We start from the raw sequence: 25069 nt of genomic DNA, 5'->3' as shown, positions 1-25069 counted from the left end.
TTCATGAATTGAACTAACTACGAATGACGACAGGTAGGTAACCAACTAGACGTAGACGATACAAAGTATGACATGAATATGAATGGTAAAAACTAATATTTATACATAGTCAGCTGATTCTAAAGAAAGACTTTTAGAAAGGAATCTTAAACGACGCATTTTTAATCGAAATTAAAATTACGTGATACTATATAAAAAACAGACTGTGAAATTTTTACATTTGTTTTTAAATCTTAGTTTGATCTGTATGTATGATCGCGGATTTTAAAATATTAAAAGATCAGATGTCTAATGAACTGTACAAATTAACTTATACTGTACAATTTACCTTCACGCTCCGGTAGATTGACCGCTCCAACTTGACCCCCCCCCCCCCGCAATCTGGATGATATTTTTTAACGATAAGCTAAAGGCAATTAATTAATTAATTTATTTATTTATATATTTACAGACGGAAAACTCCATTTTCATAACATACAATCATGGCAAGACGTTTCATTCAGACTTACATAGAACAATTCATACATAACATCAAGATGACCTGACTAAAGAACCCTAATAAATAAGAATGTATCAAAATACAGGGTTATTACAAATGATGTTCCTGATTTTGATTATAAATCTTACTGTGTTAATTTGTTTCAAGACTATTTTAGTTGGTACCATTGGAAAGAAAAACTCATAAAGTTTCATTTACATTGGTTTGGGTGCATATCAGCTGTTTGTCAAGTCAATTGTTGTAAGTGTTGTGTAATGGCTGAATTTGAAGGCAGGAAAGCTTTTTGCCAGTCGGAATATTACATTAACCAATCTGTTATTAGTGCGCAACGACACTTTAGAACCAGGTTTAACGATGATCCTCCTTGTAACCACTATATTGACAAGTGACACTTGAAATTTAAGAGAAATGGCTGCATTTGAATGTTACTTGTAGTAGGGCTGAACTTAACAATGTGCTGCCTGAGATATGGAACGAGCTCGGTAGTCCGAATAATGACACACCCCTGAACTGGCCTAAAAGATCTCCAGACATCACCCCCTGATTTTTTTCTTGTGGGGATACATCAAAGATAAGGCGTACACACCACTATTATCAGATAGCATACTTGAGATCCGGATTACCAATGCTATCGAAACAATAGACCTAGAAACACTTTTCAAAGTCTAGCAAAAGCTTGACTACATTATTGACAGCTGTCGTACAACAAGGGGTTCTCGTATCGAGCATTTAAAGTTCTGTGTATCTGTGTCGAAACTTTTTGAGTTTTTCAAAAGTTGTAACCATTTTATTTCTTTGTATAAGAATTAAAACTATATTTTATGTATGTATGAAATCATGAACATCATTTGTAATAACCCTGTATATCAATATATATAACAATAAATAACAAAAAATAACAAGGAATAACAATGAATAACAATAAATAACAATAAAAAACAATAAATAACAATAAAAAACAATAAATAACAATAAATACAATAAATAACAACAATAATTAACAATCAACATGGGGAACAACAAATTTGGTAATTTGCTAACAAAGATAAAAAATCAAAAAACAAGTAACAGTAAACAACAACTACAATGATAAAGAAACAAAAAAGAAGGTGACAGTATAATGATCAACAGCAGCTAAGCGTAGAAACTCTTCAGCCCATTTCTAAAGACTTCATCGGACATGGAGAAGAAGTCCAGGTGTTCTGGAAGACAGTTTCCAAGGCGATGGAGACGTGGCATAGTGCTGTGGTACGCATATTGTGTAGAGCAATATCTCCTCTCAAACAGTTGTTTTGATCTTGTCGATTTCAACGCTCGAAGGTCGATTCTTCCCAACAATTCAGGTGAGTCCACTGAAGCTGAGATTATCTTCCTCAGAAACATTAAATCGGAGACTCTACGCCTGACTGACAATTGTAATTGTAATTAATTGTAAGGTAAGTTTCTTTTCTGTACACTGTACAGTATATGCAGAGAGTTTTTGGCCGTACACTTTTTATTTCTTATTGTTTTTTTCACTTTACCATTTATCAATGAATTAATTATGACGATTAACAATCAAATAGAACAAATGTATTTGTAAAGCTTTTCCCCTGGGTATTATCATAGACTAACTAACGACAGAAAGGAAGTATGCTTGATCTATGGTATATTACTAAAGAGTAAACCTAACACTGTAACATTTCACTCACATCATGGGCGCCTGCAGGATTTGGAACAGGGGGGTGCAATAGATAACGATCATCTGGGGTTCGGTGTGGCCTTCCCTGGGAAAATGTCTGAAAATATAGTGTTTTTAAACTATTTTTACGCTATTTGGTAACACATAGAACCAAGTGCACCCCTTGTGAGTGCCCACTACTCACATTTAAACTTAGATCAACAAACAAACAAAGATACAGTTAACATCATTGCACTCAAGCGTAACCTGATTTGAAACACATAGCCTACACTGAAATAAACTTTTGATTTAAAATTTAACAACCACTATTTTGATCTATTTGAACTACAAAGACATTTTTATATTAATTACGCTATGTTTTGTTGATTTGGTCCGAAAAAATAGTTCTTGACCAACGATATGACGAGAAGTATTCTTATTGCAGCATCAAAAGTGAATGTCCCTTGCCGATTCTGATTCTGATACCATATCCCTTGAGAATTCTTATTCTATGCTGATACGAAACTACCCAAACATCTGAAAAAAAGCTTTAGTTGTGGTTGTGGCACTCCTGTACTTCACTTCACTTCACAGAATACTGTTAAACAAAAGTCAAAACCAAAAGTCACTATTGGACTGAACAATTCGACAATTAGTGTTAAAACTTTAAATATTTAGCATAAAGAAAAATAAAAGTCGGTGTAATTTGTCACGGGGATGTTTAGGTGTTTAACGGTTGTTGTTAAAAGTTCCATTAAGTTATGAAAAATTTGTAGTCAATATGGTTGATTTTAGTGATTATTTTTGGGTAAGCAGAGATAATTCACAAGGCTAGACTAATACAAATTCTCTCTTATGTTCTTTCCATGTACCTTCTTATTGAATCTTATTAAAAAATAAGTTGTATATTATCCTCCCAGTATTTTTTTAACGTCATCTTTATCCATGGTGCTTGTGAAGCCTTTACTATTATAGCACTAAGATTTTACCTAGGCTCTGCTGATAATGTCTTTCATAACCTAGCCCACAACCCCTCTATTATAGCCTAGGCTAGGTCCCAGTTAGTATTTATAGTCAACCTTGGTATTTATACTCCAATGTTATTATGCCATTTATGTACTTTTTGTAACTGCTGTCTCTCACTTTACTCTTGAGTCGTTACAGTAAAAGCCTACTCTCATTGTAGGCATATATAGCTCGTCATTTAGCTCAGTCGCAAAGTATTATAGTTTGCCATTAAAAATAACCAGTAAAGTTTTTGGGCCAGAGTTTTGCATCGTAGTTTTTTGTCGTATGTACCTACTCTAAGTTACTGTATTACTGTTTTAATTAATAGCCTACCTTAAATCGTACCTTTTAGGACCAAAAAAGGACATAGGCTATTCATAAAAGACATGTTTACAAGAAGCTAGTTAGGCAGGCAGGATATCCTGTCAAAGGTAACTTTCAGAAATACATTAACGGAGGCAGGTTACTGTAGATCGCTTGTCTACCAGCCTTGTGTAAACACGGTTAAAAGGATGATTAGTTTTTAAATATGAAAGAAATTAAATAGTTAGATATAAAATTTTGATTGGGCTCTTAGGAGGCTTGAATATCACATTCCTACAGTCCCGTACATCTAATAGTGACACCTTCAGTCGCTATGGCCTAGCCCCTTTTATTTAGTCAAAGCCAACTGGTTGACGATAATAATAAGCTCTTATTTCATTGTGGCTATCTGTAGTCGTGAGAGGCAATTTCATGTTGGACTACACTTCGTGAGTGTTATTTTTTCTTAAGGATTTTGAGGACTTTGAAGGCTGTATGATATTCAAACAACAGTCTAATTACCCTTCCTGTCATTTTAATTATTCATATTGTTAGATTATTATCAGTAGGCTTAAAAATGACATTCAAAACATCTAGTTTTACATCAAGACATAAATAGGCAGCCAACATAAAAAATACATAGGCTAGGGATGAGCATCGATGGTAATATTGACGTCAACCGTCGATATACCGAAAACATCGATAACATCGATGATTTTTCAATTTTTTATCTGCTTTATTCAACTTACTCTCTAGTAATGGAAAACATCCACATGCCACATTGCAATTATAGTCTCTTTTCAATTCAAAGTAATATGTTTCCCTGAAATAGAGCTAGGCCTAAGTACTAGGCTGTCTTCTTTTGGCAGGGCAGATAAGTTATCCCTCGGGAGGATGTTTACACTTCTGGGTTTTGGTTAGTAAAAAGGAAAACACAATTTCAATATCAGATAACTTCAACTTAAAGTTAAATTATCGTAAATATTTTTCATTTTAATCAAATAGTGATGGACAATGTTTGGTTTGGCTCTAGATGTTACACCCTAGAACAGCAATTTAGAAAGAGTTGCTGCTTATCTCATTCTATAAATTCTCTATTTTAGACTCGCTCGTGTTGTTGAACGGTTACTTTTCATGTCATGCTCCAATTACTTTTTCACAGACCTGTTAGCCTACCCTTATTTGACCTAAGAACAAAAGTCAACCACTTTGTTGGATTAAATTTCTGTTTTTAAGATTTTTCCTGTTATTTGTTGTATTATAAAATTTGTTTATTATCTACATTTTCCACTCACTCAATGATTTATTTATAGGTCTACTTACAAGATTACCTGTAAGAATTTCCTTTTTTTGTGACTAAGTATTGTTTTTTCTGCGATGTCATTTTAATTTTAGTGGCAACCTTTACCATTTGTTATACATGTTTCAGGGTGAGAAGAATAATGGATTTGATGTTTTGTACCATAATATGAAATTTGGCCTTGTCGCCAGCAAGGAGTTAGCTGAATTCTTCCGGGAGAGGTGATTATGATCTTTTATACTAAATAGTATTTCTTATAGTTTTTGTAAAAGACCAGCCGAACTACTGGTCTTGAACCATGTAAGTATAATTTGCTATAAGTAGGCCTACTACGATCTTGAAGCCAAACCAATCCATATCATGCTAAATATGTATTAGTAAACAAAATTTATTCCTCTGCGAAAATATCTTAGTACTGGCACAGTAGAGAGCCAACTACAGTATCCGAAACAATATTGGAGGTAAGGTATGACTGGAAGACTGATTTTTTTTCGGATAGTGGGTCATTGCTGGAAGAAGTTGAATACATCTTTCTTTGATTGATAACATTTTAGCTTATTGTTGTATTTTTTTAATAATTTGTACTCATGATCGTCTCTAGTTGTTGTGTCAACCTTATGCCTATCTTGCAATTTCGGTCACTCCAATGATGGCCTCCCGAGTTTTTAGCAATACCTGTGAACATCTCTTGAGGTCTCGACAACACTGGTAATCGAGCAACGCTTGTTAGTAGGCTATATCCTTCAGTCTCGGCGATATCAGCGTTTGTCTTCCACAATCGCAGAACATGGGGTACATGTCAATTACATTTTTGTTTCTTCATATGTTTAACCAACGTTGCGAATGACCAGGCTTCACATAAAACCGTCTCTGTACTGTAATAGTTTATTATTGGAACTAAAAATAAACCACAATGGTTATGTTGGTATTTACTCTTAATGAATCCTAAGCTGCAAAATATCTTTTTATTTTTTTATTCTCAGGTATGAGTAGAGATAATTGTAAATTCAAAAAAAAATAAAAACAATTATTTAAGTGTATACATGTAAAATCATACCCATAATACTTTCTGTCTAATTCAACTGTTTAGCCTACTTATATTCAGGGAAAGTACATAAAAAGTATGTCTAGCCTACTTAATCTATTCAGGGATCAAAGTAAATAAAAAGTATGTCTAATAACGCTTAAAAACATATATTTACACTATACTTCTATCGAAATTGATCACCACTTGTGGTCTTTTAACAATTTACCGTCTTACATAAGTGTAAGTTAATTATATCTTTTAAGTGTTATCAGATATATTTTTTATTTACTTCCTGTAGATTTAATAACAGGTTCAGGAACAATGCTGATCAAGTATATATCTAATAAATTTTAAATGTTTCTAATAAATCTGCTATCTATTAGATTAATTTTTAATTATTTTTTTCCCAGTTCAAACATAGAAGAGTACAACTCGAAAGTTTTGGGAAAGTTAGCCAAGCAGGCTGGCAGTGGATGTGTGCAAGGAACGTTTGCTCCAGTATGGCAGGCTGTTCGATCAACAGCGGAGAAGTTATCTCAACTCCACCTACAGATGGTCCACAAGATATCGGAGCTTGTCAAAGAGGTCACAAAATACGCTGATGAGCTACATAAAAAGCATAAAACCGTAAGTTTGCTCAAGTTACTGTGAAAACTGTATGTCTTTTCACTTTTAAATTAAAATAGGGCTTATCATTTCAGTAAATCTTTTAAACATGTTATAACATATTAAAATAGGCAATGCTTAAATGAACTAAGAAATCCCCAAAAATGTATTGCGTGAATTGCGAGAGTGAATAACCTTTTCTTACTGTTTAAACATAGTGGTAATTTTAAATAACCTATAGGTCTACGATATGAAAAAAAAAACATCTATTGCAAAAACATTGTCTTGCAAAGATATGAACAAACCTTGTCACGTTATTCAGCATGTCAAAATAAACAAAAAATTTATACTAACATGATCATGTCCTATCTCATTCCGTTTTCAGTCTATCTGTCTGTACCTATGTGATTTTTACAAAAACATTCATAATTCCTTACTGCTTGAGCTACAGCGTATAAATTCTGTAAAAATGTTTATCGTATTGACCACTATTTTTGTGCAAGATATGAATAAAAACTCTTAAACTGTTTAAAAATAACGCCTTTCAAAAATATTTGATACCAAATTCCACGAAAATCATTAATTGTACAAAATATTTGCAGGATATGTAAAATTTACTAAATTTTATGCAGATTACAACGATATCTTATAAGCCTAGTTTAGACAAAGAATAACTTAGAACCAATCATTTTAGCCTCTGGATTGTGTATATAGCCTATATAAAATTAATTGATATTATAAGGACCTTAGCCTATAAGGACCTTATTAGGATATTATAGGATAGGACCTTATACCTTAGCAATCCTATTTTATTGATCTAAAATTAATTTCAGACCCGAAGGTCCATCATCAGTCGGAGTCTAGGTTGACCAAATTTGTATAGCCTAGTTGAGTCCACCCGTTATGTTTCGTAGAAAGTGTCATAACATTTAACACAAAACAAGTCATAGTGGACACGAAAATAGTAAAACAATTAGGGTTAAAAACTATGGTTTTCATAGTGTGGGATAACCTCACTTTAGTTAGGGAACACGTTGCCGGCAATCCGCATATGTAATCTGCATAAAATTTAGTAAATTTTACATTCCCTGCAAATATTTTGTAAAATTAATGGTTTTCATGGAATTTGGCTTAAAATATTTTTAAAAGGTGCCATTTTTTAACGGTTCAAGATTTTTTATTAGTATTATTTTGCACAAAAACAGTAGTCAATAAGATAAACATTTTTACAGAATTTCTACGCTGTAGCTCAAACAGTAAGGAGTTATGAATGTTTTTGTAGAAATAACATACAAACAGATAGACCGAAAACTGAATGAGATAGGACACATGTTATGTTACATTTTTTGTTCCTTTTGATACACAAATAACATGACAAAGTTTGTTCATGTGGTTGCAAGACACTCTGTATATAGTTTATTCAATCTGTGATGCAATTATTTATCTAGAATTTCTTGTGATTGGTCACACAAGATCAATATCCAAATATTTGAGACAGTGAACAAATGTACCTACCTAATTTGTTAACTGGCCCTCAGAGATAAATGCCATGGTATTATTCTGGTCCATAAGGCTCCTTTTATTCACCGCGGTTGCCCGCTGAACCAGTGTGTCACCTGCTATCGACCGCTGTCACGTGGATAGTGTAACAGTGCTGCCAACCCATTCCGATAGTCGACACTCACTGAGTGAACTTCGCCGTTATTACTTCGTCGATACAGTAAATCGTTCAGTAAAAATGTCCGTAACATGAAGTCATTTTGAACGGCGAGAGACAAAACAACTACATTAAGTACAATGCGCACAGCCGAATGACTAGACCACGTGTAGTGAGTGACACTGGTGACTTGGGTTGGCAGCAGTGCAAGAGCTCCCGTGTTGATTAAATGATCCCATAAACACAATGCATATACGAACCGCTCGCCGCCTGCAATTTCTAAGTGCAAGCGGGTGAATTTACAAACCTCCGCGGGTACCCGCAACTTCTGAGACCGCTCCTATTTGAATAAAAGCACCCATTTACGGCAATGCATTTACAAAACCGCGGCGAATAAAAGGGACCTAACAAAACCACCAATGTTTTTATCATCGAAAATGGTGTATTCACAATTTTACCAGTATACTTTGTGGTTTTGTAGTTTTTATCAGTGGGACTACTATGTATTTGCATTCTTTGTCAACAGCACAAGTAATGACATTTTACTAGTCAAAGTAAGCAAGTTCTTCCGTAACATCTATAATTTAGTTTAGCAGAAGTTAAGTTCTTGATAGTCCCAGCTTTATAACCACCTGTAGGCGTTCTGCCTGAAAAAAACAAGTTTTCAGATTAACATTTTTTCATCTGATATTTCAAAAAATTCAAACATATAATGTCAGTAGGCTATATACATTACCACTTGAAATTGTGTGACATTCTTCCTCTTCTGGAGCTCCACAAAACACTAAATTTTATGTTTTAATGGCTAAAAATCTTTCAAGATTGTATTACATATGTGTTAACACATTTAACGATTTAACACTTCTCACACAACAATTTACAACATTGTCACTTGTCTATCCTTAACAGCGTTTTCTTTAATACCGAACTCAAGAAGACAGGAAGACAATTACTATAGAGCAGTTATTTATCCAACAAAATAAGATATTACCAGGAAGTGAGTCATTGTATGGCTTGCTACGATAATATTTCCTATACATTTCTTACCACTATCAACGAAATGCGAGATTATTCAATATCATGTAGATATAATGACAGTCAATTTTGACCAAAAGTCTTCAAATACATTCTGAAACCAAATTGGTCACGAAATTTATTTACACGCTACATGATTATTTAAAAAGTGCATAAATACTACAACGTCAGTGGGGTATTCCATCACACAACATTGGACTTTTACGTATTGACAATATTCTAATGTGTCAACCACTAAATTAAACCAACCAGTGATTTATCACTTTGAGCATATAACATATGACATATTTTCAGGTAAAAGAAGAAGAATGTGGAACATTAGAAGTTGCTCAGGCAATACAGTCAACGTCAGTTACCCTACAAAAAGCAAAAGATATTTACGTTCAAAGAGGACAAGAGCTGGACAAATTGAAAAAAGATAATGCTTCAGCGAAAGAGCTAGAAAAAGCAGAATTGAAACTAAAAAAAGCACAAGAAGAGTATAAAACCCTTGTAGATAAGTATAGTTCAGTCAAGGAGGACTTTGAAAAGAAAATGTCCCTGGCATGTCAGGTAATTCAAATTTTTCAAATTTTATCAAAGTCTTAATTGTAAGGAAAACATTATTATTGGTTTGTGTAAATATTTTGTAAATTAGTATGGTCAAAAAATATTAAAAGGTTAGAACTATTCTAATTCATACAAAATAGAGTTGTGGGAGCCTGAGATTTTAGATTGAGCCGATCCTGAGTTGAGCTTCTGGTTTTTTGAACCAGCTTATTTATATAATTAATTTGACCTAATGTCACAGGCTATAATACTACTCTAGTCAAAAATTTCGCAGAATGAATTTCTGTAGACATTTAGCGTGATCGCCAGCGGGAAATTTGCCTTGCAGTAGTTGGTACGACTCCTGGTGAGGGTATTTCGGTAGTGGGAGTTTAGCTTACGAGCCGTAGTCTAGCATTGGAAAGCGCTTTTCATGTACCTGCAAGTCTACATTGTCGGTTACTGTCGGTTGTGTATCTGCATTTAAAAATGGCATTTCACGAACAGCGTGCTAATATTAAGTTCTGTGTTTTACTTAAAAAACCACCTAATTAGACTCTTAAATTGTTAATTCAAGCTTATGGAGAAAAGTCAAGTTTATGAGTGGTACAAATGGTTTTGTGAAGGCCGTGAAAGCATTGACAACGACCCTTCAAGTGGACGTCCTTCAACAGCAGTCAATGACGTAAACATTGAGCGAGTACGACAATTTGTGCGAGAAAATCGGAAATTTAAAATCAATGAAATTGTGCTCGCTTAATGTTTACGTCGTTGACTGCTGTTGAAGGACATCCACTATGAGGGTCATCGTCATTGCTTTCATGGCCTTCACAATCCGTTTGTGCTATTCATAAACTTGACTTTTCTTCATCGCCTCTTCTCCATAAGCTTGAATTAACAATTCAAGAGTCTCACTAGGTGGTTTTTTAAGTAAAACACAGAAATTAATGTTTGCACGCTGTTTGTGAATTGCTATTTTTTAATGCAGGTACACAACCGACAGTAACCGACAATGTAGACTTGCAGGTGCACAAAAAAAGACTTTCCAATGCTAGACTACGGCTCGTCAGCTATACTCCCACTACCACAATGCCCTCCCCAGGATGTGTACCAACTACTGCAAGGCGAATTTCTCGCTGGCGATCACGCTAAATGTCTACAGAAATTCATTTCAGGAACTTGTTGACGGTTATACGTAAGTAAAACTGACACAAATCATCTTTTCAAAATGCAATTTAATGTTTGATGTATTTGGAAAACAGCATTAAAAGCAGCATTAAATCCAGTAATCACAAATTTGGTGTTTTGTGCATTGTACAATGACTCAGTATTTTGCAGAAATGTCACAGTCGGTGGGCATCATCATTGTCTCCCTTGATTGTGGCTAAATCCTGAATATCTCCCATCATCACAAAAACATCATTATTGTCTCCCACAATTGTGACAAAATATTAAATATTCCATGGTAATGTTAACATCATCAACGTCTTCCCAAATCGTTGAAAAATCTTTGAGATGTTCCGCGTTCGTGTCTAGACACTTTCATTTTTTTATCAAACCCGGCAAAATATTGAATACCTCCAGTGGTCGTCCAATTGCTATAAGTTCTTTCCCTCTCGTTGGTTCTGTTTGGAAATTGGTTTAGTTTTCTACTTTCCCATGTACAAAGTTTGACCGTGAATTAACATCAAACTCCTGTCGCAGCCAAGTGAGCTAGTTCGAATCTTAGGCCAACATCATGTTTCTTACTTTATCCACTCTTATTCTAGCTGGTTCCCACTCTGTGATGGGACGTTTAGTCTTGTTTTAGTATTCATTCAAAAATGTTGTGAAAGGAAATTGATTCTCCTGCCACTATAGAAAAGAGATAAGTGAGAGTCCACTGTCTTAATGTCTGTTAATTGAAAAGCTCATATTAATCCAGATTTTTAATTTCAGCACTTTCAAAAAATTGAAGAAGCACATTTAAAACAAATGAAGGAGTTTCTGAACACCTACTCTGAACTTGTTGAAAATAACCATGACTTAATTGGGCGGGTAAGATTAGACTTATTTTTATTTTAAAACTTTCAATACTATCTATTTGGCACTTTTATTCATACAATATCAAATTGATAAGATGTTTAAAATATATTTTCATTATGTTTGTTCAGTTATCATTTTATTTAAAATTAATAAATTTAAAAGTTAAAAATTTCACTTATAGCCTATAAATTTAGTTGAGGATTTTTTTCTGACAAAAGTGTAGATAATAGGCTGGTTTCACCATAAGAATAAGAATGCTTTATTGCCGTTTCACTGGTTTACATGCATGGCACAGTCAAGGAAATTTCTTAGGACTTAGGTTTTAACCAAGGTTTAATTTAACATCATTAATGAAGTCTATTTCTCTTTACGGACACGGGTTTAATAGGTACCTAGTTTTTAAGTACTATTTTAAATTTAGAACAGTTAAAACATCTTATTCTATAGGGCAACATATTAAAATACTGTTTGGATTTTTCAATAAAACTAGTAGCTGTGGTGCTATGTCAACACTTTCTATATTACAGTGGTTTCGTGTGTTGAAATTGTGTAGGCCTACATATTCATGCGTGTCTGTTTTACTAAAACTATTTTTTGCAAAAATACAAGACAGTCTAAAATATACATTGCTTGTACAGTTAAAATATTAGCCTTCCTAAGTAAAGGTTTACTGTGTGTACTAAATTCAACATTGTACATAATTTTCAAAGTTTGTTTTTGCAATAACAAAAGTTTTTTTTTATAATTACTACCTCCCAATACAATTGTTCCATAACTGAGATGGGAATCTATATGTGCATAATAAATGCATTTTAAAGTATTAAAATCTACACTGTTCTTTAGCATGTTTATTATAAATATTCCTTTGGTAAGTTTTTTAGCTGTATAATCAATATGGACTTTCCACTTTAAGTTAGATTCTATATAAACACCTAAAAATGTTAAACAATTTTTATTAAGCCTATTATTAAAACTAATACATAAATCTTGGGTTTTTTCATTTGTATTGCTAAATCATCTGTAAATAAATATGGCTTAACATTGAGGTTTAGGATATTTTTAGGCAAGTCATTAATGTATATTATGAAGCATACTGGGCTCAAAATTGAGCCCTGTGGGACACCATGTAACACCTGTTTATAATCAGAAAAAAAAAACTTGAAATAAACACTTTGATATCTTTTATACAGATATGATTCAAAACATTTTAAAGTATTTTCTTCAAACTTATGAAAGGCAAGTTTTTGTATTATAGTCCAGGACCTGACTAGGGTTCTGTGTGCATGTCGTGTATAGAGAATTTTGCTTTTGCATTTCAATATAGGTGTCTTAGGAAGTGTTTTCCACTCGGGTGTCAAGTTCGCACCTGGTACGTTTTCGAGCTATGACGTCATCAAAATGGCGGCCATTGATTTTTTTTAAATCGTATATTTCGCAAACTATTTGTCGGATCGGAATGAATTTTTTTTGTTTGAAAGATAATTTTAAATGCTACCTGTTTTACATTTACACATTTGTTGTATGTTTAGTACATTCTTCGTAATTTTGCAAAAACCTGTATTTTTAAATATTTTTGAGTTATTTTTGTTTGTAACGTTTTATTGATACAATTTATCAAAAACCACCAATGAAAAAAGTTGTAGAACGTTTAAAAATCTTTACAAAAATACCAAATTCGATATGTTTTACTCAAAATATTACGTCAAGAAACTAGATAAATCTCATAAAAACACCAATTTTGGCGCAAAAACGCATATTAGTCCGGCATCTAGGGCAGTTCGCAAGTCTTATAAAGACAGTTTCACCATTCAATGTTGATGTATGTGTCTAAATAAGTGTTTTCAACTCGGGTGTCACGTCTGCACCCACTGCAGTTTCCGGTTATGACGTCATTAAAATGGCGGAAAGGGCTATATTAAAAATAACTATATATTACATACCATGTATCGGATCGGAATGAACTTTTTTTTGTTTGAAAGATAAGTTTACATGCTATCTTTCTTACGTGTGCACTTTTGTTTTATATTTAGTACATTTTTCGTAATTTTGCAAAAACCTATATTTTTAAACATTTTTGTGTTATTTTTGTCGATAACGTTTTATTGACACAATATATCAGAAATAACTTAAAGACAAAGTTGTAGCACGTTAAAAGAGCTTAACAAAAATACCTAATTCGATATGCTTTACTCAAAAGATCACGTCAAAAAACTAGAAAATCGTACAAAACAACCTAATTTTGCGCAAAAACGCATATAAATCCGACATCGATGGCTGTGTACGAGTCATATATAGACAGTTTTACCATACAATGTTGATGTATGTGTCTAAAGAAGTGTTTTTAACTCGGGTGTCACGTCTGGACCCACTGCAGTTTCCGGTTATGATGTCTTTAAAATTGCTACATGTTACGATTTCACCAGCTATTTGACTTAAAATAAGACCATTACCCTCTTTTATGCAAATAAAAGCACAACAAATCAATGTAATTAGTCCATAGGAATGTTTCCACTATATAAATACCCCCGGTGCAGCAATCCTGTCGACTAAGCGAATTTCCATTTGCCTGGATTGATTTTCAATTAATCCATTAAATTAACATTGTTTGAGTTGTTAATTTAATGTTAATTTAATAGATTAATTGAAAATCAATCCAGGCAAATGGAAATTCGCTTAGTCAAAAGGATTGCTGCACCGGGGGTATTTATATAGTGGAAACATTCCTATGGACTAATTACATTGATTTGTTGTGCTTTTATTTGCATAAAAGAGGGCAATGGTCTTATTTTAAGTAAAATAGCTGGTGAAATCGTAACATGTAGCAATTTTAAAGACATCATAACCGGAAACTGCAGTGGGTCCAGACGTGACACCCGTGTTAAAAACACTTCTTTAGACACATACATCAACATTGAATGGTAAAACTGTCTATATATGACTCGTACACAGCCATCGATGTCGGATTTATATGCGTTTTTGCGCAAAATTAGGTTGTTTTGTACAATTTTCTAGTTTCTTGACGTGATCTTTTGAGTAAAGCATATCGAATTTGGTATTTTTGTAAAGCTCTTTTAACGTGCTACAACTTTGTCTTTAAGTTATTTCTGATATATTGTATCAATAAAACGTTATCGACAAAAATAACACAAAAATGTTTAAAAATATAGGTTTTTGCAAAATTACGAAAAATGTGCTAAACATAAAACAAAAGTGCAAATGTAAGAAAGATAGCATGTAAACTTATCTTTCAATCAAAAAAAGTTCATTCCGATCCAATACATGGTATGTAATATATAGTTATTTTTAATATAGCCCTTTCCGCCATTTTAATGACGTCATAACCGGAAACTGCAGTGGGTGCAGACGTGACACCCGAGTTGAAAACACTTATTTAGACACGTACATCAACATTGAATGGTGAAACTGTCTTTATAAGACTTGCGAACTGCCCTAGATGCCGGACTAATAGGCGTTTTTGCGCCAAAATTGGTGTTTTTATGAGATTTATCTAGTTTCTTGACGTAATCTTTTGAGTAAAACATATCAAATATGGTATTTTTGTAAAGATTTTTAAATGTTCTACAACTTTTTTCATTGGTGGTTTTTGATAAATTGTATCAATAAAACGTTACAAACAAAAATAACTCAAAAATATTTAAAAATACAGGTTTTTGCAAAATTACGAAGAATGTACTAAACATACAACAAATGTGTAAATGTAATACAGGTAGCATTTAAAATTATCTTTAAAAAAAAAAAAATTCATTCCGATCCGACAAATAGTTTGCGAAATATACGATTTAAAAAAATCAATGGCTGCCATTTTGATGACGTCATAGCTCGAAAATGTACCAGGTGCGAACTTGACACCCGAGTGGAAAACACTTCCTAAGACACCTATATTGAAATGCAAAAGCAAAATTCTCTATACACGACATGCACACAGAACCCTAGTCAGGTCCTGGACTATTACTAGTTCATGGGACACAGATACAGTGTCAAAAGCTTTTTTCATATCATAAAACTTCAAATATACATTATTTTGCATTTCTAAGTCATCATCTAAACAATAAGAAATCAGCTTCTGAACTGCATCTTTCTCTATTAGCTCTGAACCCAAATTGATTGTAATTAAATAGATTATTTCCTTCGAAATAGGATACAACTTGATGATTTATCAAACTCTTTAAGGTGACACAGTACTCCCTATCCCGCCCATGTTAAAATGACAGTTTTTAGGTACACGTAACTTTTACAAATATTAACCTATCAACTTGAAATTTTTGTACTAAGTTTAATACATTATTACCAGCAATAATATGAAGCAAAAAAAGTTTTTGAGCAAAATTAAATTGTTAGTATGATTTTAAAAATTTTATAAAAAATTTTGTAATTTTTTAACATAAAATATTTTTTTATTTCAAAGGTTTTTGGTTATCATGGAAACTGATTCATATTATTGTTCCTTATCATATGAGGAACACACACACCAATGTTTATTGAAATTGGATTATAATTGAGGAAGAAAAGTGTACCTGACTAAAAACCACTTGACTTTCGGAAAACGACAAAAGTACCCCCTGTCACGGGTAGTAGTAGGACCCTTGGGCATGCTAAAGTAAGAGTGTATAAAAGTCGCTGTATAAAATAATTTTCTCTCCCATAATATTTTGTATGTACGTGTTCAGGAAAGTGTGTTCTACAAAACTAAATAATAAAAAATGTTTAAAAAATTTAATATGTGACGGCGTACCCTCTGCGTCTTGATTAGTAGTAGGACCTTGGACATGCTAAATTAGGCTGCAATAGTTTATAAAAGTAGCTGAAAATTTTAAAAATAAATTTTTCTTCCTTAATTTTTATTATTTACGTGTTCAGAAAAGTCTGTTCTACAAAACTAAATAATAAAATTTTTTTTTTTTAATTTTTATATTTAAGTACTGTGTTACCTTAATACTTTACTATTAACAGGAATAATACTGATGGGTCTATAGTTAATTAAATCTAACCTATCACCGGTTTTATATACAGGAATTTCTTTGACACATTTTAAACATTCAGGATATACCCTCAACAATACAGAGTTTAAATAAGTATGTTAGTACTTCAACTATATAAACTGCAGCCATTTTTATGATATCTGAGTTTAGTCCAAAAACATCTAGACGTCTACTACTGCTTAACCTATTAATTTTCTCAAATACCTGTTCAACAGAAAATGGTTTCAATTCAAAACTAATATCTGCCATTGTGTCCATACCCCTCAACACATTTATTTAGACTTCAGAAGATTTGTTCGATGTTGATAAATTATTAATCAAATTGTTTACAGAGTCTAAGTAATGGTTATTTAAAGATTGAGGGTTGAGAGAATTTTTACTTTCGCTTTTTCTATTGACACTAACTCTTTTATTTATAACTATAACACTGTATTTTTATTTTTACTATAAACTAGCAAACTCCAATGACTCCCCTTATCTGCATTTTGACAGTTCTTGCTATCGTTAACTAAAATCGTTAACTAAATGGACTAGGTACTCTTTTCAGTAGCGTTTCGTTAAACAGACTTCGGCTATAACAAACAGTATGATTAAATTTTAATGTCTGTATACCTATCCTGAAATGCTGATTTCAATTAAATTTACCATATCATTTGTTGCTTAACATCCTATTCTTTTGAAGTGTAATATTATTAGTGTAATATTGTTGTGCTTAATGTCAAACCAAAATTATTTCATCCATGCTTTATTTTTTGTTCTTTTTAAGGAATACATTGAATTCAAAAGGCAATGTGTGGAAATGACTGTTGAAAAGCTACTTGAACAGTTTGTCCTCAGCAAATACACTGGGCTGGAAAAGCCAGGTATGAATTTAGTTTAGTGGCACCACAAAACAATGTTTTAAGGGAACTATATTTTAGGATGGTCATTTATGTATTGTACTCTAATGGTTAATACTGTCTTATAATACCAATGCAAAAATAAAAATGCCTGCAAACAGCATCAACCCACCATTATTAACAAACAATTTAAAATGCCTTTATAGATTAAATACTAGAAATAGTAGAAATAAAATAGTTCGCACATAGTACATCATAAAAGTGCAAAAGATCTTCTAACCAGCATTGACTTTGTGTGTAATTTGCCACAGAATGAACATATTCAAGTTTGTTTAACTACAAGAATTAAGTTGTTTTAGTTGAGGGTTAAGGTTATGCTTAACAAAACACCATTAGGCTTAAGCTAGATCATTACTACAGTAGAACCCCTCATATCCGACCTCGGCATATTCGACTCTTTAGGACATCCGACCTAGTGGCCGACCGTATACTCGTTTCCTGTCTGGAGCTATAACGCCAAGTACATACGGCTCCTCAAAAAGTCAATCACATCATGTTGCCCTAATTGCAGCAGACCATCACCGCTATTGCCAAAGACCACAAGATGAGCTCACGGGTGTTGCTGTTACTATGGGTAACCAATACCTGTGTCTCCGAAAGTGCAAGATGTGTTCATGAGTGTTGGTCTCGGAAGACGATAACCGGAGTCTTGGTAGATGATTTCTGCTGTTGCCAAAACTGTACGATATGCTTCTTCCGATATCCGTATCCGACCTTTTGGCCGTTACGACAATGACTTGGTCCCGTTATGGTTGGATATGAGGGGTTTTACTCTATGTCTGTACCCATCTAAATTCTGCTGGAGACTTACACTCCTCTCTTGGTTGCACCCTGACATGGGTTATTGGTCACAACCTATCAGCCATATAGCCTTATTGTAGTTTTGGTACACCATTTCCTTGGGGAGTACTATATTTGGCCTTGATATTGTCTTAAAAACCTAATGGGGCTCTTCTGCCATCTTTGTTAAAATTAATCATTTAGGATAATTCTACTTAATCCACTACAGTTTTGTATGTTGTATACAGAAGATCATGGTGAGGATGTGCAGTGACCTTTGACCTGATAGATTGAGCACCTAATCTAACCTAACCTGGATTCTTTGAACCCTTGATCACTCAGACAAACCCCCATCTCAAAGATAGTGACAGTGTAGAGAAAAAATATGAGGCTGTTTCTCTGTGTACAGGTTTTATTGAGGTTAAAGAGGTGCCGGTGAGTGTAGTGGCCGCTGGGGAAGAAGAGACTAAACCCTCCACAGCTCCTTCTCTTTGTGTAGTTTTTATTGTGTATCTGTGGTGACTGTTTTACTGTGTACAGGTTGTATTGAGGTTAAAGAGGTACCAGTGAGTGTAGCGGCTGCTGGGGTAGAAGAGACTAAGCCCTCCACAGCTCCTTCTCTTTGTGTAGTTTTGTTGTGTATCTTTGGTGACTGTTTTTCTGTGTACAGGTTGTATTGAGGTTAAAGAGGTGCCAGTGAGTGTAGCGGCTGCTGGGGTAGAAGAGACTAAGCCCTCCACAGCTCCTTCTCTTTGTGTAGTTTGGTTGTGTATCTGTGGTGACTGGTTTTCTGTGTACAGGTTGTATTGAGGTTAAAGAGGTACCAGTGAGTGTAGCGGCTGCTGGGGTAGAAGAGACTAAGCCCTCCACAGCTCCTTCTCTTTGTGTAGTTTTGTTGTGTATCTTTGGTGACTGTTTTTCTGTGTACAGGTTGTATTGAGGTTAAAGAGGTACCAGTGAGTGTAGCGGCTGCTGGGGTAGAAGAGACTAAGCCCTCCACAGCTCCTTCTCTTTGTGTAGTTTGGTTGTGTATCTGTGGTGACTGGTTTTCTGTGTACAGGTTGTATTGAGTTTGAAGAGGTGCCGGTGAGTGTAGCGGCTGCTGGGGTAGAAGAGGCTAAGCCCTCCACGGCCCCTGGAGTCAAGCGAGAAGGTAATGCAAGTCAGTGGTCTGGAGGTAAACAGTCCCGCCGGACCACCTCCCTCCTCAACCTCTTCATGTCCAACTCCCACGGTACGTTCATCCTGTTTATCTCTTTTATTATTTACCCCTTCGATTCTTTGTCGTTTTTCCCCTATCTATTATTCCAATTTTGCAGTTTATTTTGGTGTAGGAGCATTATGATACGTGTATTTTGTTTTTTAGATTTCCGCTTCGTTTAAGTTCAGAGTTGCTTTGATCTTCCAACTTTTGTTACGTTTGGTAGGTGACATCATCCGAACTGACTTTAGTTCATGTAAAAGGTTCAAATTATCCCGGTGTATGATCAAATTCTTTAATACTTATTGTACCGCTTTCTAATTTTGAGGAATCGTTCAATTTTTGATTTTCTGTTACACCTTGTTATTCAGGGCTATATTAAATATAATTGCCAACAATTATTTAGGTTCAAAACACATAACCATATTAAGATTCAATGCCAGTGAACTGGGATGGTCAAGAGATTTATATAGGCTACAAGAAAATTCTTTTAAAATGTCTTATTTTAACATCACAGTACCAAAAGGAAATTTTTAATACTGGTAGAGAAGAATCAAAACCAATAACTGACAAACAATATGATTTATAATGAATTCATGATTCTAGTAAACGCAAAAGGTAACATGAAGGAACGGAGCTCTGTTTCATTGACCACAAAACTTCCTGGTCAAAATATGTCCATATCTTTCACCTTGCTCGTAGAAGAACTGATGATATAATGTGAATTAAAGAAGACAAATTGAAAAAAGACGTACTTTCTTTGTCGATAGCAAATGAACTACGAGTTATCAATTTATAAAATACATTTCAATATTGCAGTCTCCTGATTTTGAAAATGGTAAGGGTATAATCTGAGTTTAATAAACACTAATCAAAACGTGATGCTCAGACATGCATTCAATTCCTTGATACACTTTGTATATTTTGGCATGAAAACTCTTGGGCAATGGGTTAACGTTGAAAGTCTTTTGCTTCTATGTATATGCCCGTGATATTTGTACTCTTATTTTTATTGTATATAAATGGTTATGTATTATGTTGTCTGTATATATACAAAACAGTATATAGAAAAACTTTAAAATACTGGGAACTGACCTCTTGGTTTTCTATTTATTAGGATCGGTCAAACAGAAATAACGTGTTTGTTTTAAAGATTAGTTTTGATGAATTTTTCTCCTCACATAAAAGTTTAATAAAATGTGAATCAACGTATGTTTTTTAACTTAGGGTTTAAGTATTAGAATTATCGTATCACCTGTAATGTAACTATTATCAATTATAGCTTAGGCGCCGTTGTGATAATTCTTTATCAAAAAATGTGGATGAACGAAAGCAATATTTCCCTTAATCTATGGGGTCCATCAGGAATGTTGAAGCACATTCCTAATATGTAATGTGTGTTTTTCCAATGTCCCTGTAGTTCTCCATCATTTGAATGTTTGAACAAATCTTTCATAAGTCTTGCGTTACATCCTCACATAATTGACGGTTGTTAACGATTGTTAAGAATATCCCAAGAAATTTTTAGAACACTTATCTTTCTGCTTTTTGTATCTTAAAGTATTTTTTGATATTTTTTTGGAAAATTGTCTTATTTTTTACAACTCTCTTAACTCCTTTAAAATCTGTCTTTGTATTTGTTTTGTTGTTCTTTTTTCTTGTTTTAGATCCCCCAACATTTTTCCTTTGGTAAGTCATGTTGTAATTTGCATGGATTTGTGCTGTTTTGTTTTTGTTACATCTTTTATTACTGTGTTCAAAGTTGTTTTTATAGTTTCTTCTAGGTTTTTATATCTCCCGAAAAGAAGAATCTGAACGGATACAATAGGTTGGTAACAAAAAAGTATCTGTTAGAGACTTCTGGATCCATATAATTAATCTTGATATCATTTTTAGGTAATATTACTAAACATAACACATGAATATGCACATACATTTATAATTCTAAAGAAAATAATTTCTACAACATTATTAATTTTTATAATGCATATTGTTAACCATCATCATTTGTTTGTTTTTAGATTTTGAACCTGAGTATATTAACTGCTTAGTGTTTGCACTTTGTTTATGTTTTGTTGCATTTTTTATTGTTGACTATCTAATACTTGTAGGATATTTAACATTTTTGTATAACAACAGTGTGTTTTGAAAAATAATAGCATCTATGCTAATCCAGATAATATTACAGTACATCTATTAATCATCTTAATTTTTACCAAAATAAACTATCTAGTTAAGTGTATCAGTACAAAATAAATGTATGAGAATCTTAAACACACAAAGATATGTGCATTTTTAATAAGAATTTGTTTTCTCAAAAATTTTTTACCAGTGTGTAATAAATCTTTAAATTTATATACAGGGTGTTGAAAATGTCTGGAACCAACATTATATCTCGTGAGTGGTTAAAGAAAAACAACTGATATTTTGTGTACGGATATACTATGGTTTTACCTATCTTTTAGTGCCTTATGAAAATTTTTACCACTTATAGGGAACGTCCTGTGGAGGATGCAGTAAAAAGTTTTAATGGAAGCCTATGGTAAATGATACATCATTTTAAAGGCCATTTTTTTCTGAGTAAGGAGCCACAAGTTTCATCTTAAAAGGACCACCCTAGCAAAAATGGCGACTGTTTGAAATTTAAAAAAACACTTATAGGGAACGGAATTTTTAAATTTCAAACAGTCGCCATTTTCGCTAGGGTGGTCCTTTTGAGATGAAACTTGTGGCTCCTTACTCAGAAAAAAATGGCCTTTAAAATGATGTATCATTTACCATAGGCTTCAATGAAAACTTTTTACTGCATCCTCCACAGAACGTTCCCTATAAGTGGTTATTTAAATTTCAAACAGTCGTCATTTTTGCTAGGGTGGTCCTTTTGAGATGAAACTTGTGGCTCCTTACTCAGAAAAAATTGGCCTTTAAAATGATGTATCATTTACCATAGGCTTCCATTTAAACTTATTACTGCATCCTCCACAGGACGTTCCCTATAAGTGATAAAAATTTTCATAAGGCACCAAAAGATAGGTAAAACCATAGTATATCCGTAAACAAAATATCATTTGTTTTTCTTTAACCACTCACCAGATATAATGTTGGTTCCAGACATTTTCAACACCCTGTATAATATCCATACTATGGATTAAAGTACTTTTTTCAGAGCAGTTAATGAAATTTATTATTTATGATATTACTGTTAAATTGAACCCTTTGCAAAGAACTCATCATCGGTTTCAAAAGTTAAAGCTTAATATCATAGTGCATCACTTTGACTCAAAACAAAATTTACACTGAAAAGTAAAATTGTCAATGAATATTCTCCCAGAAAACCACCATTCAATTTCAATGTGGATTAAAAACATTATTACCATTCATCCTTGGAATTTTTTACATATTTTTATGATCTGAATTACCTAATCCAAAATATTTAACAAAGATGTTATGGACTTCCCAAAATTATACGGAACAATGAAAGAAATAATATTTTTTTATATTTGTCTCTTATAATCGTGGTTTATACAGTTTTTCCTTGAATGTATTCTCATCTACTCCTTGAACTGTATACTTGCATATATATTACCAGGTGTGCTACTTGGATTTTATTATTTACATATCAAATTCATCAAGGTTGGATACTAACCCAATAGCTTTGGAGTTTTATGTGTGTTTTGGTATGGGTGGTTGATTACAAGCTACAGTTAAGTTGTTCATCCAGTTCCTAAAGTTGTGGGTTGAGTACAATATCTCTAATAGAGTGGTTAAACTAATTTATACACCAAAGCAGACATGATTTGGGATTTGAAACAATATGTATTAATTATTTTTGAATAAATTAAAAATAAATTTTCATCCATAACCACTCAGGAGCGAGCTGAGTTATTTTTATAGCGTGGGACTTAGATTCCCTTGGTCCTGGGTCAAAATCCCGCTGATCACCAATTATTTTATTTAAGTGATAGTGCCAAAATTTCTAGGCCTTGCCTAACGCGAAAAACAATCCGTCCTGCACCCAGTTAAAAAAACCACTCGGGGACTGCTCGGCTACCAATCAGACCCGATGGTTGGTGGTCTCACTGCTTTACAACCCTAGTGCTATTGCACAAGCAGATGAGATTAGTTTCAGTTTCCCCACATAGGATACAGCTTATGTTATGTACAACCAAGGTATAAAGTAAAACTTCGTTAAAACCGTGTCCAATGACCTGGGAGCATTTGTTGACAACAAGACACGTTCGACAGTGTTTTCGGGCAGTTGGCTAAGGTAGACTAGACTAATAAAAATGACGTGACACACATTAATAGCTGTAACTCTTTATTTTAACAGGACTTTCGTTATCCTTGCAGTAACAGCTCATTAAGATAATACTCAGCAGTTCAGAATTTTCGGTACCCTGGCATTTTTTTAAGTCCTGGATTTGCAAGAGTAATGTACTGCCTTGGACAGTTTTTTTTTTTTTTTTGTATTTTGATGAAAGCCAACAAAAATGGTACTACACCTTGTCAAGGGTTGAATACGATTATTTTTTAAATGTGTTTCAGTAGATTATGGTTTGATTCATACTTAATATTCGGTTAATGTTTCTTAATTTTTAATATCCCAAATCAGAAAGTCTTTTAAATTGTTTGTAATCTTTTGTAAATTACTCTCTAACACCTAATTTAAATTTTCAGTTTTTATTTTTTTTACAGTTCTCTTCCACCCTACCAAACAGCAAATATTGGTATTCGCACATTAATATATATGGTAACATGCCTACTGTTGTCATTAATAATTTCCCTAGCACATACATCCTCCTGTTTGATATTGGTCACCAATTTGAGTGAATTGTTTACTTCTATGTAATTAAAAGACTTCAACATCTGTCAAAACTTATGAAGTGACACATTAATTTTTTTGAAGTTAAAAAGTTACAAAATAATGTTTGGGATGGACAAAGAGTTAGACACAAAATTATCTGATGGAGATTACTTGTTCTTAATTGAATTATTGTCCTAATTCCTTGAATAATCATTCTCAGACAAAAAAGTCTTTAGTTCTTGTTGAACATGTCACATTAAAATCTTTTGATGCCATGATACACGTATCAACAATCACAATAATGTGCACTTAAAAAATCACAAATTCAGCCAGATTTTTACTGATACAACATAATTCAAGACTAGGCTAGTGAATGAGGGAGATCTTTTCTCTGAACCAACCCCCCCCCCCCCCTCAGTTCATGTTAGGTCCCAATTTTTGATTGTGTATCTGCACAGTTTTTCCATTGCTTCATCAAAGACGCTATTTCACCGATATCAAAACTTGTCATTTAAAACAATAATGTACGTTTTCATCCCCAAAACAAATTTTCAAAATTTTATAATTATTGGTTAGTTTAGACATACAAGGAAACGTTAAAAAATGTTGTCAAATCAAAGAGTTTACTTTGTTAGCTATTTGAACTTTGGATTTCGACTTTTACAGGAATTTCAATTTGTTTGGCTATAAATATAAAGTAAGATTCATATTATAGCGCTGCTTGGCTCACATTAAGA

At 33.3% G+C, this 25069-nt stretch overlaps 1 protein-coding gene across 2 annotated transcripts in view; it reads left to right on the top strand.

Annotated features, from left to right (window-relative positions):
* The first annotated feature begins 2768 nt into the window (after positions 1–2768).
* LOC128998219 (F-BAR domain only protein 2-like) overlaps positions 2769–25069 on the top strand; it is a 53586-nt gene continuing 31285 nt past the window's right edge. For both annotated transcript variants that reach the window (XM_054424251.1, XM_054424250.1), the window contains exons 1-7: positions 2769–2967; positions 4900–4991; positions 6208–6424; positions 9390–9647; positions 11562–11660; positions 17415–17511; positions 19388–19480. In XM_054424251.1, the coding sequence (XP_054280226.1) occupies positions 2941–2967; positions 4900–4991; positions 6208–6424; positions 9390–9647; positions 11562–11660; positions 17415–17511; positions 19388–19480 (883 nt within the window). In that variant the 5' untranslated portion in view covers positions 2769–2940. The remainder of the gene's footprint in view (positions 2968–4899; positions 4992–6207; positions 6425–9389; positions 9648–11561; positions 11661–17414; positions 17512–19387; positions 19481–25069) is intronic.

This window comes from Macrosteles quadrilineatus, unplaced genomic scaffold, assembly GCF_028750875.1.
Source record: "Macrosteles quadrilineatus isolate MER2022 unplaced genomic scaffold, UCM_ALF_1.0 Scaffold_7__1_contigs__length_78375512, whole genome shotgun sequence".
NCBI lineage: Eukaryota > Metazoa > Arthropoda > Insecta > Hemiptera > Cicadellidae > Macrosteles > Macrosteles quadrilineatus.
The sequence above is the reverse complement of the archived record's forward strand: the minus strand, read 5'-3'. Positions and strand labels throughout refer to the sequence as shown.